This window comes from Nelusetta ayraudi, unplaced genomic scaffold (assembly GCF_046127955.1).
Source record: "Nelusetta ayraudi isolate G7.1 ecotype Tasmania unplaced genomic scaffold, CSIRO-AGI_Nayr_v1 ptg000052l, whole genome shotgun sequence".
Taxonomy (NCBI): Eukaryota; Metazoa; Chordata; class Actinopteri; order Tetraodontiformes; family Monacanthidae; genus Nelusetta; species Nelusetta ayraudi.
Window position 1 is genome coordinate 6124404 of NW_027466102.1, and position 17842 is coordinate 6142245.

General features: G+C 41.2%; 1 protein-coding gene across 1 annotated transcript in view; it reads right to left on the reverse strand.

Moving 5' to 3' along the window:
• The window catches only part of ncoa1 (nuclear receptor coactivator 1), a 50636-nt gene that overhangs the window by 25239 nt on the left and 7555 nt on the right, over positions 1-17842 (reverse strand). The window contains exons 2-3 of the mRNA XM_076037518.1: positions 15244-15468; positions 1668-1773 (exon numbers count right to left, since the gene is read on the reverse strand). Coding sequence (XP_075893633.1) covers positions 1668-1756 — 89 coding nt within the window. The 5' untranslated portion in view covers positions 1757-1773; positions 15244-15468. The remainder of the gene's footprint in view (positions 1-1667; positions 1774-15243; positions 15469-17842) is intronic.

Genomic DNA, 17842 nt, shown 5'->3' on the forward strand with positions numbered 1-17842 from the left:
GAAATGTGTGAAGGAGAGTTTGGTTCTCGGTCCTGAGTTGGCAAAAGAGGCACATTTAGCATGCCTATTCTTGAAGAGAGTTAGAGGTATGCATTTCTTAGCTTAGCTACTAGCTAATAGCATTTAACTTTTCCTTCCTTCCTTCTTCGTCTTCACCACAGTACCAGCATCTTACAAATGTGACTGAACTCAAAGGACCTCCCCAGATCATCAAGGTTTATAGGCTAATGTGGACCCGTTTGTCTTGACATTATAATAAGCAAATGTAAGGCTTCGAAAAACACAGAACTTTGCTGGTGCTAAGTTGTTTGAAAGATAAATAATGAAAAAAGACACCTAACAACACTGAGTATTGGTTGGGGGAAAAATGGATGATGTGGACTATTAAACCATTAACATTATCCACATGTTGTGTTTGGAGGTCTTATTTAATAGATTGTGAACTTTTAGAAGGAAACAGAAACTTTGCAGAAAAACAAAATGGTATGAAATAAATATGGCCACATATAGTTAAATATGGCTAGATATAGATATATTGATGTTAATAATGTAGATATATAAGCTGATACATACATTTTGACCAGGAATTAAATGCATTAATGATCTCTTTCACTGTGAAAATAATAACAAATTTAAATCAATTCAAAGCTTTTTCTTGAAGAAAACCATTCATACAGAATGGCGCCAAGGCAAGAAAGCAGAAAACATCCACACTGACCTACATAATTCTATCCAAATTTAATCTCACTTGATGAATGAAGGAAAATGGTCCAAGATATTAACTGAGATTGTAGGAGAATATACAGTATGTACTTATGGATCTTTCAGTTAGGAAGCAAAACATTTTAAAACAGCAAAAACACTGTAATCCAACAGCATCAATACTCAATTGATACAAAAGTAATCGTGTGGGACGTTCAGTCATAAATACCACGAGAATTTTAAAGTAGACGAGTCATGGACCAGTTAGCACTTTCAGAGACAACGTTTTAAAAACAACAACAACAACAACAACAACACACTATCATCTTTATTCAGGCTTTGCTGGTGGTATGAGCTGCCACCTTAAGAGAGTGAAAGTAGCACTGCCATTATTTAATGGTTTTAAATGAACAAAGGTTCAGAACATGTTCTGTATGACAAAGCGGGAAAAAACTTGATTGGACTCAATGACAAAAAGACTACAAAGAGCTATAATTACAATACCATGAAAAATATTTTTCACTTCAGGCTGTCCAAAATCCGATCCTTAAACCTGTTTAACTGACCAGAATCTATCGTAATAACCTTGACCTCCTGTCACCCACTCTGCCTGGTAAACTTGACGTTTTCATCTAAAGTTCTTGCAGTCTTTGTGACAAGTATGAACGAGCTCGCCGCAACCCGAAGAGTAAGAGCTAAACAATAAGCAGCCAACGTGTAAATCAAAGGTTTCAGGTCACTAAAAGTACGAAGCAGATTGGTCTGAAAATGAATACAAATACAGTTAGCAGGAGTAGGAATCTAGTGCTGAGGATTAGGTTTAAAGGTTTGGCTGGGGTTAAGTTCAAAATGCAACGTTAAGTTCAATTCCCCCCCCCCAGAACTCTGGCTGAAGAATTGAGTAACAAAAATAATCAAAGCCGTGATGTAACCGGCAACACACAAGCAGGCAGCCGGGTCTTTACCTTTGCCCCGATGTGTCGCATGGTGATCCCCTTCTCTTGCGTGACTCTGGCGTGGCAGGGCCCAGGGGGTTTTCCCCTACTGCACTCATTTTCAGATCGAACTGACCTGCAGAGGAACGGCACATGGCAAACACGTTAAAGGTCAGAAAAACAGTTCAGTTGGCGCAAATATTACCATCAAAATCACGGAACTGTTGCAGCAAACAAGGACGTAATTCATTCATTCATTGTTGTTTTTATTCCAAACTAAAAGGTCTGTCGTCTCAAAATCGGACATAAACGGGGGTGACAAACAGACAAACAAAAAACTTAGGGGGCAGGAGTGCACACACACAACGAGAAAAGACAAACCCGAACCAACTGATCCAAGTAACCACACTGAATGCCATGTTTCAAAATGCAAAACGCAACATCTATATACCTGCAAATGCAAGAAATTGCAAGTCACCCACAAGCCCTTGGAATTCACAATTGAAATAAAGTCAGTTTCTCTAAAAAAAAAAAAAAAAAGTCAGAAATTTGATCAAGCACAACATTACATTTCCATTAAACTTGGAAAGCAAAATGTTCTGCTTAGGAATGCTAGTAAATAACCCTAATATTTGGTACTTAATCAAGACAGATATTTGTTTTCCTATTCAATTTTTTTTTTTTGTAAAACTGGAAATTTGTTGTATGTACAAATAGATATAGCGCTGCTGTTCATTAAACTAAACCAGTGTTTTTCAACCACTGTGCCACGGCACATTTATGTACCATGAGATAATGTCAGGTGTCCAAAAAAACTTCTCTTTAAATGTAAGACTATATTCCTCTCTTAATCCCTCCCACGACATCAGTTTTGTGCGCATCCAAACAGGCCCAGGTTTCACACCAAGTGAGTATGAATAAATTAAGACTATAATGTCATTATTAGGGCTAAAAAGTGTCACTTTATTAATATTTTTGGTCTGCCGTGTGCCATGGGATTTTTTTTAATGTAAAAAATGTGTTGTGGGTCAAAAAAGCTTGAAAAAAAAAAAAAACTGGTGTAAAGAAACGTATTGAGCATTGTGTGCGCGCGCACAAGAATCTCAAGGCGCCGCCATCCCAGCTTCGGTTGGTACCATGGGGCCGCGCTGCTCATTGGACGCTAATCTTTCTTGACGAGCCTTGTTTACGTTTCACCTCGGATCACCCCGGTCCACCTCTGGCCCCCTTGTGCTGCTGACACGCACTGCTTTAAAAGGGATTCATCCGCCGCGTTAACAAGAGCGAACAAAAAACAAAAAAAAACAAACCCTGCCTCGTATCGAGTGTGTGAAAAAACAAAATTGCCCCAGTTTCTCAAAGAATGGCTCAGCGGTGTCCTTAAATGACACTGAATTGGTGATGAGGATCGTCTTCCGTTTCTCCTCTGCCTGGCTGCAAAACTGCTCGCTCCCGAAGACAAGTGAGACACATTGCAAGACGCGGCATGGGCCTTTTATTGGTACCGTTACTTGGTGCCGCTGTGTTTGCGAGAGTTATGTCATACATGTGTGTGCAGCACAATAATAACACCAATAACTTTTAGTCTTTCATCGAATTGATATTTTTCTTCCCTTGTTGCCTAAGCTATTATTTACTATGCAGTATATGATAATGTTTGATATCTAATTTGGCAGAATCATTCTATTATTTTCCCTTTTCACTCTGATCTGACAGCCAAACTCTCCCAGTACTGAATCACTGCTACCTAGTGAGTGCAGCCAACAGCCAGTCTCCATGGACACACATTAAAAGCTCCCATCAACAATGAATTATATTAAAAGCATCTGTCAGCCCAAGTGATACTGCGCAGAGTTAAAGGTGTAAAAAATACTGAAATTATCACTATTCATGTCCAAATTCACATATTCGCCCAACTGAAATACCCCTGATAAATAGTACTAGTTCTTTTTAAAAACACAATTACCACTGAAATTTATTCAAAGAGGACAAAACTAACGTTCTGAGCTATGACGTGGAAGTTTTGGACCGAATTGAGTCAAGAGTTTTCGCCGTCTGCCAAGACTACTAAAAAACCCTGCCAATTTCTAACTTTATTCAAAAGATGTTGTACATGGTAATGTATGTATGCAGCTGATCATAAAGTCGCTCAACAATAGGATATACGTATTTTCACACACACCACGAACGTAACGCAGCGAAAAGGTGACAAAATATTGATTCCGAGGTTTTCGCCCAGAATTAAAACGCGAGTGGTACAAAGGTACGTCGCGGTCCGAGCACAACGCTACGGACGGACTTATCACCTGCGTCTGACACGGCCCCCGGTCCTTTGCGAACGTTGCGAAGACGACAAAATGAAGGAGAAAGTGTGACAAAGCTTCAATGCGACGGCTATCAGGACAGCGAGCTGCTGTTTGTGATGCCGTGGAGCTGATAACCAGGCAACAGTGGCACAGCAAGTTCGGCTAATGCGAACAAGCTAGTGTTGACTGCAACTCTGTGGTACAGTGTTCATACAATGCCAACTTTATGTCTTCTTCATTTCTAACTACATCTACATCCTCAATTCAGTTAAATTGATTTTTAATGTGCATGTACTCAGCTTCTGAATACAAACTCCCCATCTCATGATGGCAAAAAAAGAAGAAGAAAAAAAAAAAAATGAAAAGAAGCTCATTCTCTGTTCGGCCCAAGTGGGAGCAGGCAAAATTTAAGAGGATATTGCATCATAACAAAAATAACAACAAGAAAAGTCATTATATATAGTTATGAAGAAGAAGTAAATCAATGGAAAAGTTGAGATTATGAATTTAAGAGGCTGTAGCTTGTACCTCTACACATTAAAAGTAAGTACTAACGCCACATAATTGACAAATATAGGGCTTTAACATGACATACTAACAAAATAAAACAAACAGAATAATTACAATGTAGTTAGCATTAAAATGAAATGCTTTTCATGTATTATTTAATAGCACATCTAGGATGCCATTGTGTTTCTGTATGATAATACATAACATGCAATAAAATAACTTACAAGTAATATATAGAACAATAGATAATTCACTGCAATCTATAACAGAAAGACAGTGTAGAATATGACACCTTGGGAAGTCAAGCTCGTTCGTCTTCTCTTTTGTTTTGTGAACACAAAAAACAACTTTTGTTTAGGTTTTCTGTTTCTTCTTTGCTTCTTGTTTCCAATCAATTGTTTACTTCCATGTTAGACGGAGATACAAAGGCACAAGCCTTTGATTCTGCCTACACCTTCAGTCTTCTATTGACTAAACCAATGCATTACACCATCAGATGAAATGTTGTTAAATGTTGTATTACCAAAATAAACTACTACTACTGAACAAACTTGCATGATGCATTGAGAAACGTTGGGTTCGGCTGTCCACTCTTTTGCATATTTCCCATCAATGCTGTCACAGATGGTTTGGATTAATGTTTTTACATCTAATGTTTTATAGGCACAATGTGTAACTGTCTTTGCTCATCATCTCAATTCCGACCTTAGCGCGGTAGCCGTGGCATTACGCTCCCGCACTAGAAGAGATAAAGCTGCCTTGATCCTCGTCCAATTAGTGGAGCCAACACATACGTGACTTGAGTTCAAGACAAATCTCAGTACCAGCAGTTGATTCTCCAAAAGCATTTTGATGATGATTTCGACGGGGTGCGAATACAGCAGCTCGGTTCTCAACGTTCTGCATTGATGAATGGTCCAATGGTAATAAAAGCAATCAAGGGTTAGGATTAGGGATGCAGCGATGCCGATACAAGTATCAGTACCGGTACTGAGGTTGAGCACTTGTACTTGTAAAATACTTGCCAATACAATAAATTCTAGTGCAGTGAAACTTGAAACAGTCACCCCATGTTCCAGAAAAACATGCCAAAAAATGTTGTCCAAATAACAGAACATCTGCGGAAAACTAAAAGAAAAAAACCAAAGTAACTAATATGCAATGGCCCTATTATGTACTCAGCATGGGTAGTGGGATCCACTTAAAAGTAAGTACTTGAACTCTACTTGTTCTGTAAAAAAGTGGTATTGGTGCATCACTAGCCCTAAAACAAAAAACTGGATGCTCTGACTACCTTCTAAAACGGCAATAAAAAAAAATAAATAAATAAATCAGAAAACACATGAGGCTGCCAATAACGACTGATAAAACTGAATTCTATGTAAATCATCAAGGCACCATAGTGTGCCGGTAGGAAAAAAAAAGAAGCAAGACTTTCAGGGAACCTCATGTGGGTCTTTCAAACAAAAATAAAAAAACATACAATGAAAGTGAAACAAAAGAGACTTGAGGTGAAGCAAGCCAAGGACGTCCGGTCAAGAGGTTCACGTAAAAGCAAGGGGCGCGTGTAAACAAGCTAAACAGAAAAGTCGCTTGCGTGGAAAGTAAACATGTAATTACGGAGCACAATTGCATAGTATTTACATCTTTTAACTCCCTGGAGGATCTTCTATGGGAAAAACAATAGGTGTTGAGCATTTATGACGCTTTTGGACTGAAAACTAGGGAGGTATACATCCTGCAAATACATCTCCACGACACGTTTAGGAATTGCTAAAATAAAAAAAAAAAGGAAAAAAAAAAGGGGTAAATCTCAATAAGTCTTTTAAAAATGGGGATGGGGTGCCTTATTTTATGGCTGGAATTAATTGGAGGCAGATGCCTTTTTGGTGTGTATCTATCTTCATAATGCGGAACGTCAAAACCTCAGCTGGGTCCAGTTATCCCTCCACAATATCGTCAATCTCAGTTAAAAGCAGACATGACGCCAAAGACCTGGAGTATCCTGCCAATTAAAATAAATGCACACGTGCATATGAGTGTGTATGCATGCTACATACACAAACACCTTTTACTACCCACCGTCGAATTAAATCTAGATGAAGATGTGGTCTCTCACGTCGTTTACAATTTAGTTTATGTGACAAGTAAAGACGCAGAATTGATTGTAGCAGCCACCAAAACTTCTTTCTACGTATAGAAATTATTCACGTCAGCCAGTTTTTTTTTTTAATAAAACAACAGATCAGTTCCTTTACAGTTAATGAAACCTTAATCAACGTGGGTTTTCTATATGAATTAGATAAAAGCGTTATTAATGAGCAAAACGCTGGGCTATTTCGACCACGCTAACTCCTAAGTGTCAACATACATCAAGAAACAGACGTGTCCAATGGTTTTTATGGCTTCGAGCGGCTGATTGGTTCGCTCCAAACGTCTTCCTGGTTCGCAACCGCCGCAGTGACCCCTTTTAAGTGGCTATTAAAAAACAGAAAAACAAGCAACCCACTTAAGCGCTTAAAAAAAAGAAGAAGAAGAAGAAAAAAAAAGACGTATGACCACTTTCGCAGCTTGCACTTATTATGATGCCTGGCCTGTGTTACATGTGTCTGAGGCAACCTTTTACAAGAAACTGTTCCAGCTGCAGCGCCGAGGAGGGAGAACCGCTCAGACTTTCCTACGTATTAGCTTTTGCCGTAGAGGAGCAACACCGCGCACCAAAAGCGAGTCCACCTTCCTGCACACCTGTAGAGCAGGGCTGTGTCTCAATTCAGGGTCTGCATCCTTTGAAGGAAGTGTCCTCCGTCGGAAGGAAGCGTCCTCCGAAGGACCCGGCCGAGAAGAACGAACCCAAACCCGCCTCCCCGGTCCTAGCCTTTGGCGTATTTCCAGGTTGCGTCACCGTCGTTCCCTCCTGCTGGCCAACCCCGGAAGTGACTTTTTTTTTTAGAGCATCAAGCTAACCATTGGTTCGCCAGCCAACGATGGTGTTGGATGTTCAAATAAGTAAAAACCCAACGTTAAAAAAGTAATATCTTATGTGAAATTTGAATACTTAAATTGTATACGTTGTATCTTTGCCAGTACATGCCGCTAATTTCAGCTGACTTCCCAGGATCCCACGATGCTTTGCAGCAGGACGCAAAGCATCCTGGGATACAGAAGGACGCGAAGGATAGTAGGGCGCATTTCAAAGGCACATTTGGAGCGTCCTTCGGATTTTTGGGAATTGGGCCAAGCCTTCGCGCAGTGCTATGACGCAACTGGCCTTCAAACGCATGCTTCGAAGGATGCAGACCCTGGATTGAGACACAGCCCAGCTCAGCCTCCAGCATCTTCTGAACTCTCCCCCCTTAAAAGTTAAGGGTGTAATATTTTGAGATTTCAAAAAGAAACAGCAACATCAGGTGGTTACATTTAAGATTGCAGCATCTTTCACTCTCCCTCCCCCTCCGGAGCTTGGCAGTGAGCTACGGTCGCCTGCACACCCAAACCTATCTATCTTGTCCACCTTCTTCTTCATTGGTTTATTTGAGGAGGCAAGTAGTTACCCGAAATACGAAACGGGCTGTCAGGTGGGCTGAATTGTCCACACCAGGCTTCCTTACAAATATGGCATATATACGTACATACATATATATACATACATACATACATACATATATATATATATATATATATATATATATATATATACATATATAAACACATATACATGTACATGAGTGCATGTAATGCCTGGTTTTAAGAACAACAAAGAATTTAAACCTTTTTATTTTTTAATCTATAAAGCCTTTACAGTACTTAAGCAAAAATCTCTCGCTGTTAAAGCTCAAAGTCCCGGTGGGACCAGCTGAACGTAAATAAACACTAAAGCAAATCAAGACGTCAGAGCAGCGACGGTGAACCAACGGCAGAATAGATCTGATTGTTCCACCTAACTAATTAGAGCGGCATAAGCCGGACATTTGCTCACGCGCGTACCGCGGCGCAGGCACGCCCCCCCCTCCCCTCCCCGCCTCGCTGCGCTTGGTACGACCCATGAGAAGCCGCTCAGTCACTGTTGCTAAGGCCCACCCATCCAGAATATGGGACACGGGCAGGAAAATGTATACAGTTTCAGTTGACGGTGGGGGCTTCTTGGTTTTCACATGCTGTCAGGTGGATTTACTGCGGCAGCGGCGTCGCAGAGCTACTGGTCTCGTGGGAGCATGTCAGCGCTCGAGTTGTCTTCACATGATGTCCGATTACGGGTCGTTATAGCCGTGATTCACTCGATGAACGAACCAATATCGATAAAAAAAAAAAAAAAAAAAAAAAAAAACTGCCAGCGTCTCGCCACGACCCGCATCATAAACCAAATCGACCACCCCACTCGCCGCATAATTATCCAACTGAAGAAGTGATCTATTCTGGCAAGTTTTGTTATTTAGTGACAACTACGCAAAGGTTAGAGCGTATACTCAATAGTTAGTTAATTTGAAAAAAAAAAAAAAAAAAAAACACATCCCCCAGACATTAATAATTTATACAAAGCATTACTTTGCTTCCCATCAGACAAAACTAAAACTAAAAAAAAAAAACCTAAAAAAAAACCTAAAAAAAAAAAGCATATACTGATCTCTAAAAATTAAGATGTCTTTATTCCTGGACCATCTTCTATTTACGTATTAATACTATACTTCATTACAAAAATGTTTCTTATAATGTGCTTTTTGTGTATAACATTTCATTTCCCATAATAATTCTATTGCCTCTCTCTTTAACTTTTACTGCAGCCATGTCAAGGTCCTATTTCAATAAAAAATAAAAATAAAATAAACCTTTGAACCGATGATTTGGTTGATTTGTTCGCCTCCGCTGACACAAATCATTTAGCAACTGGACTGGACAAAATTTTATTCGCGATTTGAAAACTGACTGTAAAACCCAGCACTGGTATGAAAACCCAATAATTTCCAATTGTTTTTTCTGTTTTTTTTTTTTAGAAGATGCCAGTGGTACAGTAGATTTTCTGGAAACAGCTGTTGAGTAATGCACAACGACAGGAGACAATATCAGAAATGCAAACAAACGTGTCTGCTCATTTTTCTGATGTTTGTTCCATCTCACCTGTGGACTACCGGGGATATAATTTCAAGTGGTTCACTCAGAACCGAGATCTTTTGAGGATTCGCACATGTCCAAATTTGCATTTGTTCATGCTTCGTATTGCCTAAAAATGCAATCAAAGCCACAATGATTATGAGGTCTCTGAAAATCCCGTCACACCGCCAAGAAGTCAGAGCTCTAAACCCACATTGAAGAAAGAAAAAAAAAAGACTTCCCGAAAAATACTAGTTTCAGACTCAAGAAGGCGAAAACGATATCGTGAAAAAGTACAGTGGTGTCCGCTGTTGGTGAAAATGATGTGTAATCATTCTCTGACGATTCTGCACCGTGTGCTGTTGTCTGCTCCATTAAATGTGCATCTTAAATCCAACATGAGTCACAGAATATTCCAAATCAGTCAAACAAGCGTTGGTCTTTTTTTTTTTCAATGTCTCATGTTGCCTTTGGGGCATGTCGATACTAAGTAAGCACTGTCTAAGTCAATGGATGATGGGAGCTGAGTTCACTTTTTTTTTTTTTTTTTTTTACCCTGCAATCATATTTTTGCATTTACTGGAATTTTAATGTTATTTGTTAAACATGGAAATTGCCGTTTAGTGGTTACTGTGATCACTGCGCGGCAAGAAAGTCTCGGGGTTAGTTCTCGACCAGGGCAGAACCTTTTTAGGTGGACCGCGCGCGGGAAGTCACTCTGACCAGAGCGCGGCCTTTGATCTTGGAAACCAAGAAGCGTTTGGATGCACGGGAAACGCTTGCACGAGTTGCACAGTGCTTAGCACGATCAGATCAGACCAGACAATAAAAGCCTCCTGAAGAAGGGATCTGTTCAGATTCATGCTCTCTGTTTCCTGGGCAACTGAAAACCATTGCTAATTTTTTTTTTTTTCTGGCCACCCTGTCTTTTTTTTTTCTCCCGGAAAGCACTCAATTAATTAACCATGAGTGCCCCCTATATAGTTACATCAAATTACCAGGATTACAGGATGTCCGTATAAATGCAAGATGAACACCCCCCCTCCCCCTCCCCCCCCTCCCTTCAGCACAACACTGCAAAAACGATGAGGCAGATTTTGCTTTGGGGAGACTATTGACAACACAAATGCTGGTTCTTTGACAGATCAACAGACCAATCTAGTAAACAGAGCAGTGATGGCTTCAATCATTTCAGACGGTCTGGATCTTAATGGTGATAAGTGTGTGTCGATGCAGGCACTGGGACCTAGCTATCAAAAATATATAGTCCTATGTGCTGGTTTACAGTGGGATCGGAAAGTATACAGACCCCCTTAAATTTCTCACTCTTTGTCATATTGCAGCCGTTTGCTAAAATTACTTGTAGACATTCTTGCAGATTTATTGCGACATAAACATTGAAATATCACATGGCTGTCAGTATTCAGACCCTTTGCTCAGTATCGAGTAGAAGCACCTTTTTAAGCCATTACAGCTATGAGTTTTCTTGGCATTGATCCAACAAGTTTTTTACACCTGGATTTGGGGATCTTCTGCCATTTCTCCTTGCAGATCCTCTCCAGTTCTGTCTGGTTGGATGGTGAATGTTGGTGGACAGGACTCTGGCCCGGCCATTCAAGAACATTCAAGGAGTTGTTCTGAAACCACTCCATTATTTCAACTATGTGCTTGGGATCATTGTCTTGTTGTGGAAGGTGAACCTTAGGCACATTCTGAGGTTGTGAACACTCTGGAAAAGGTGGATATCAAACATAGTACTACTTGGCTGCATTCATCTTCCCATCAATTGGAACCAGTCGTCCTGTCCCTGCAGCTGAATAATAGCCCCCACAGGCCCCTGTTGCCACTGATTCCTTTAGACAATCCCTTCTGCTTTCCTAGTGCCCATACTACTGAGCTCGTCACTGCTGTCCCACCAACTCCCGCTTTCATTCCTGCAGTAATGAATAATCTCACCCACAAACGTCACAGCCACGTAACCCACTTTCGGCGCTTACAACCACTGCCACAAGACATCTACTGACTGCATCTACTGACTGGTTTAGATCCTACCCGTCTGACAGATCCATTTTCTGTGGCTGTTGGACCTCATATTTCAGGGTTTGTCCTCCTTTCATGTGGGGTTCCCCGGGGAACTGCGCTCGGGCCGATCCTCTTTGCTTTGTGCACGCTCCCTCTCAGAGGTGTCATCAGCAATTCTAAAGGTAGCTCATACCACATGTACGCGGATGACCGCCAGTTATATTTTTCACTAACTAACTCTAACTCCCTTCTGACTTCTAACTCCCACTAACTCCCTTCAACAGGATGCAGCCAAAACAGAGGTTTTGATTATCGCACCTAACGCCCCAGTTTCCAAAGGAGACGGTGCCAAACTGTCATTCGCTCGTGCTTTTTCCGCCTCCAAAACAACTCCAAACTCAGATCCATATCAACAGTTCAAAGAAGAGTCCCAAACTTCTTCCATTTAAGGATTATGGAGGCCACAAAGTTTTTGTAGCCATGCCCACATCAGTGCCTTGCCACTTCAGCTGTAAGTTCTTATACTGACAGGTGTGTTCTTTTCCCAATCAAGTCCAATCAGCACAGCTGGACTCCAATGAAGGCGTCAGCCCAACTCAAGGACGATCAGAAGAATTGGACAACACCTGAGTTGAATATACAAGTGTCACAGCAAAGGGTCTGAATACTTATGGCCTTGTGATATCTCATTTTGTAGTAAAATCAAAGTGCAGGCTCCCGAGGGTGGAATGATATCCTTAATGTCAGAGGAAAATCACGGCAAAAAAACAATTGTTGTGTGTTCTAGTACAGGAAATGCGATAAACTTTTGACCTTCAATTCCTTCAATCAACCTTGGTGGTAAAATGATGAATCATCCTGATTTATCCCCGGTGCTGACAACAATGTCAGACACACAGCACTGGCAACAATGGAAAAGAAAAAAGAATTACCCATTATTTAAAAACAAAAATCTATATATATCTATAGAATTCCTCTCAATATAAATTACTCAAAAAAAAAAATGGTTTCCTTCTTTGAGCTTCATCCCTTCTTTCGGGAAAAGGAATCAAAACATTGCTCTGATTTGATGGGAGTTAACATAAATGTTGTCAAATTGTAAAATGTATGGAAACAAACACGAAGATGGATATGGTTAAATACACTATAAAACACAACAGAAGGTGGTTAGGAGCAATGTATACATGATTTGTGGTAGGTGGATACAAACACGCAAAACGCTGTCTATTGTTTCTCAGCATCTGTGTATACGCAGAGCCAGGATGTTTACATGGAGCGAGACAAAACCCTTTACAGCACACATGCCTGCACACTATTACAGTGCGTGCGTCTCCTTAGTGTATAGGATGCGTGCTGTGGAGCAGTGTGCAGTGGCAAATTACAGCCAGCACACTAGCGAAAAAGCAACGGTACCTAACATTCACCGGCCCTATCCTTCCATTCAACAATGTGAACAAAACGTGCTTCTGCGAATGGCAGTCAAAAAGAAACATCTTCTTTTTTTTCTTCCAATTCAGGGCAACTGCACTCATTGCCAATATGTTTGACACCTACAGTTCTAAGGAACTCGGGGCCGACTTGTCTCTTTCTCGCCGCGAGTTCGGGAGAAAGCTAATGTGCATTTATTCGACAACAACAAAAATAAAGTATTCCGTCAGACACTCAACTTCTGGCGATTGAGGTGTGCACCAACGCCAGGTTAACGGAGCGCAATTTGCGGTTCTGACTCCTCGGGCGCCGCATTTCTTGGCATTTTTGCGCCTGCATATCATTCGCAAAAACAAACTAAAAAAAAACCTTTGTGGATTCGACACAAAGGGTGACACAGATTACGGCCACATTTATCATCAAATGCTATGACCAGAGTCTCAAATTTCATAGAAATGAATTTTAAACACTGTGCTTTAAGGTTAAATATTGTTTAAAAAAAAAAAAAAAGGTGACATTTTCAATCAAAATGGTTTCTGCTGTCTTTCACATTGTTAACGCTCGTTCTCGTTGTTTGCAAAATCTCCACAGCACATGGTTCGAAAAGGTTTCTGAGAAGAGAACCTTGCGTGCCAAAATGATACCCGCTCCTTTAACATTTCTAGGAACTGTGTACTCTGGGTAAGTGTCTACTGTTTACCTATTTGCCATGGGACTTTTTTTTTTTTTTTTTTTTAATAATTCGTAAAATGCGCTCACTGCTGGGCTTATAATTCCACATGAATATGTATTCCCTGAACTCTTTTGGGCTCTGTTTAATTTGAGGTGAAAGTGTGGGGAGGGGCATGCATGTCCTCATTTCACCTCGCCAAGCGCTGGCGGGGGGTTTGTGGAGGGGGCGGAGGGGGGGAGCCAGTGAGACATGCCGAGATGTTAAGAGCCGTGCAGACGCTTTAGGGCCACAAATCGCAAAGCACACACAACTCGGGGAAACAATGCCGAGAGAGGCCGCTGGAGTGAGAGGGGGGGCTGCAGGGAGGAGTGAGCGGCAAGGTATCATCTTGTCCCCCCCCACTACTACCAACCATTAAAAATAATTTGAACTAGCTGGTCCTTTTCCAAACTAAAATGACAGGCTATTAGGTCTTTGTTGAGGCAGTAAAGCCCCGAGACTTTCAAATCCACCCAATTGTTCATTTTGTTCCACCTTTTGAATGAAAACCCTTCTTGACTTCCAATTATTTGACCGCAGAGCACTCTTTAGAGGCACTCGCGGTAATAAAAACTGATGGCGGTAGCAGTACCATCTTTTCCGCTGTGAATAATTACCCAGTTAGGAGTATAAAAACACATAAATGGGGCCCCAAAAAGAGGGCGACACCACCACCCCAACTTTCCCCAATTGAAAAACTTCCTTTCCATTGTACACCTCACGTAATGCGCAACACAATGTACTTCATGTCCAACGTCGCTTTGTTGTAATTTGAAATATTCCGGTGCTTTTGATTGGCTGTGCCCTCACTCCCCTTCAATAGAAATCCCCCTGTGAGACGGACCAAACAACCAACTGAAAGCTTTCGCATTGGAAGTAACCAGGCAAATTGAGTCATCACCGGCTGACTCATCTCCAGATGCATTTGGTTTCACCAAGCCGCTCCTGTGTCTTGCGTTTTCAAAATAGTGCCCTCTGTTAACCGCCGCCACTGAAGCCTGCAAAGACCGCCTGAGGCCAATCCGGAGAGCATGGATCTAAAATAACAACAAGCGCGCGGACCCTTTGATAAATGAAACCACAGAAAAAAGATCGACTAACATGTGCAAACAAACAAGCGGGCGCACAGCCACACATAAAAGGTCCATTGATCCGCAACAATCAAATGGAAGAAAATTGGAACTATCAGGCGAAACCAGGAATGCAGATAGCACGATACCGATAGCAGTTGAGAGTACCGGGTGCATGTATGTGTCAATTTTGTTAAACATGCGTTTGTACTGAAGTGAAACTTGTGACAGTCACCCATGTTCTAGAAAAACATGCTGAGGAACGTTGTTCAAACAACGGAACGTCGGTTGAAAAAAAACTATTCTTAAGTAATTCTAATTTGTGATGGCGTTGTTGTACTCTTTGTCGCTATTGGCGAGTAGTGAAATGCAGATACTCGTACTCTCCTCATCCTGTAAAAAAAAAACAAAAAAACAAAAAAACCTGTGGTGTCGGTGCATCATGCAATGCCGCGCGGCCACATTTTACTTACTTTATCTAGGGCTCCACCGAGTGCGTCATGTGGCAGCTGTGGTGGCCTTGTCCAGGGCTCAGAGCGGAGATAACGGGAGGAGGTTGGGAGACGGGGGTACAATCAGTTGTGGGGGAGAGAGGCTTGAGTCGAGATGATGGAGCGGTGATAGTGGCGTTACGGCTCCAAGGCCCCTCGGTCACATGGCACCATTCCAGGTGCTGGATGAAGCCGGCTGGCCTCCGACTGGCGAAAGACACGAGAAACAGGGAAATGAGCTGGGCAAAACACCTGGTTAACTCGTCTTTCCTTCAGACTGGCCAGTAATCCTTCGCCTTGTGAGTGCATGGCGTTGCAAGTGAGAATCCATGATTTGATTTGTTAGATTTTTCTATAAATTGCAAATTTGGGCACACGGTTCTGAAGAGTTTGAATGCACAAGCGAGATCAATGTCAATGTTGGCAAGCAAAATCTTTTTATATTGTAGTCTAAAGAACTGAACATTGGATGAAGCTCCTTTAATGTTATTGGGCCAGAGTGAGTACTTTTCCACTTTCCATGTAAAAAAAAAGAAAAAAAAAAAGAACACACACACACACACACACACACACACACACACACACACACACACACACACACACACACATCCTTGATATTAGGTTCTTTTGTTTCATTGTCTGACATTAACAAATCTACATGTGGTCATTTTCAGAAATTAATAAATTATTTAATAAATGATTACACACACATTATTACATACTTAGAACAGGGAAGAGAACTTGTGTTTCTGGAATGCTGTTATGTGAAATTCAACTCATCATAGCCAAAAAATGTGGAATATTTGTGGATTACACAGGAAAAAATAAAACGGGTATGCAAAAAAAACAACAACAAGGAATTGACCATAAACGGCTTAACAGCAACACAACAGCTGATGAATTTTGCCTGTTAGAGTCAAAGGAAATGAACAAGCATCATGCGTCACCATGTCGTTGGAAAAAAGCAAACATCTTACTTTTTATGCCGTGTCTATTTTTTATTGCTACCCTCTTCTGTATGAAGGCCAATGGCCAAGGAGATGTGGGACATTTTATTTATTCAAAACACTGGACTGGTTCAGCAAAACCAGCCCTGGATTTCCACCCATTGTTGTCTGGCATTGAAGTGCTAATAGTCACCCATCAAGGATCAATCAGACTTGTAGAAGTTTGGGACTTCTTGCCCTACAGGGGGGCTGCAGGTAGTGTCGTTGCTACTCCCCACATAAGCTAACCGCAGCCAGCTACCAACCTTTACTATGCACGCAGACGTGCCCTACGTGCATTTCAGATGTACTAAGATTACTAAGATGTTGCTAAGCCTTACATGCGGTCAAGCGATGTCTATGGTTGAAAAGGGTAAGTAGAAGATTTATGGTGAATTTCCAATTAAGCGGTAGAATTATTGGAGATTGGGAATGCGCTGGAAAGGGGGAAAGAGTATAATCTTTCCAAGTCTAAATATCCTTATCATATCCAAACATATAATATTTATGGTATGAGTGGAAATCAGTGGCTGTGCTGTGAGCAAATGATTGAGGAATAGCAAAGACGGTCAAGTGTACTTGACCAATGATTATGCGTCAACACATTCTCTGCAGCTGCATTTCAGTTTGTTGCCATGGGCCAACCTCAAAATTTCTAGTTTATTCACACACGCACACGCACACACCCATTTATTCCAATGGAAAGTTTTCAACTTTCTTCCTGCCCATATTTTCTTTTTTTTTTTTAGCAGGGAGATTATTTCCTTGTTGCGGTTTCAGTTTCTTTTTAAAACTGAGTGGGCGATCACCTGATCATGCCACAAACGTCCAAAAACAAAGATTGACATTCGAAAAATCCATGAATCACTTTATTCAGTTTAAAAGCAGCAAAGAAGAACTTGCTTTTATGTAACAATCATCCCGCTCTACAGTCAGAATTAAAAGTATGATTTAAAGTTTCATTGTTATTTATTACTTATTGTCAAAGGCTTAATATTCTAGCCCCAAATATATTTGTGTGTGTTCAGTCGCTGTACAATAAGAGTGGTTTGGTCTTCCGAATCATAGAGTGGCTCTTTTACAGATACATACGGCGAGGGTCTTGCTCACTGGGGGTCACCATGTTGCACTGCCATGTTTGCTAGGCAACTGGTTCAATCCAGCCTGAGACCGAGATTCATTTTAATGCTTGTATAGTCCTTCAATAAACCAAATTATGCAGAGAACAAATTGTTGTTTACCGTCACTGAAGTGCAGTTGAATGTTCTTGTGCATGTGGGTTATTAATTCTGTACTGGCTGAACAAAATGATAGTGTTAGCACTCATAGAAGTGGCCAGCGCAAGCACCGGCTGGCCAGGTCCCTGTGCGCGGACAGCTAGCGCTAGGTGCTGACACGAGTGGCTACCGAGAGACGGGGCTGGTCATCAAATGCTACCAGTGTCAAGACATTGCAATACTGGCTGTCTTGCGCGACGCAAACAAATAGGTTTTTGAACCGGTGCATTTATGGGGAACCTCAAAAAAGTCTGACACGCTTGTTGGCAAATACCTCCTTTTATGGTGTGCGAAGACCAACGTAGTTACCCGGCAGGC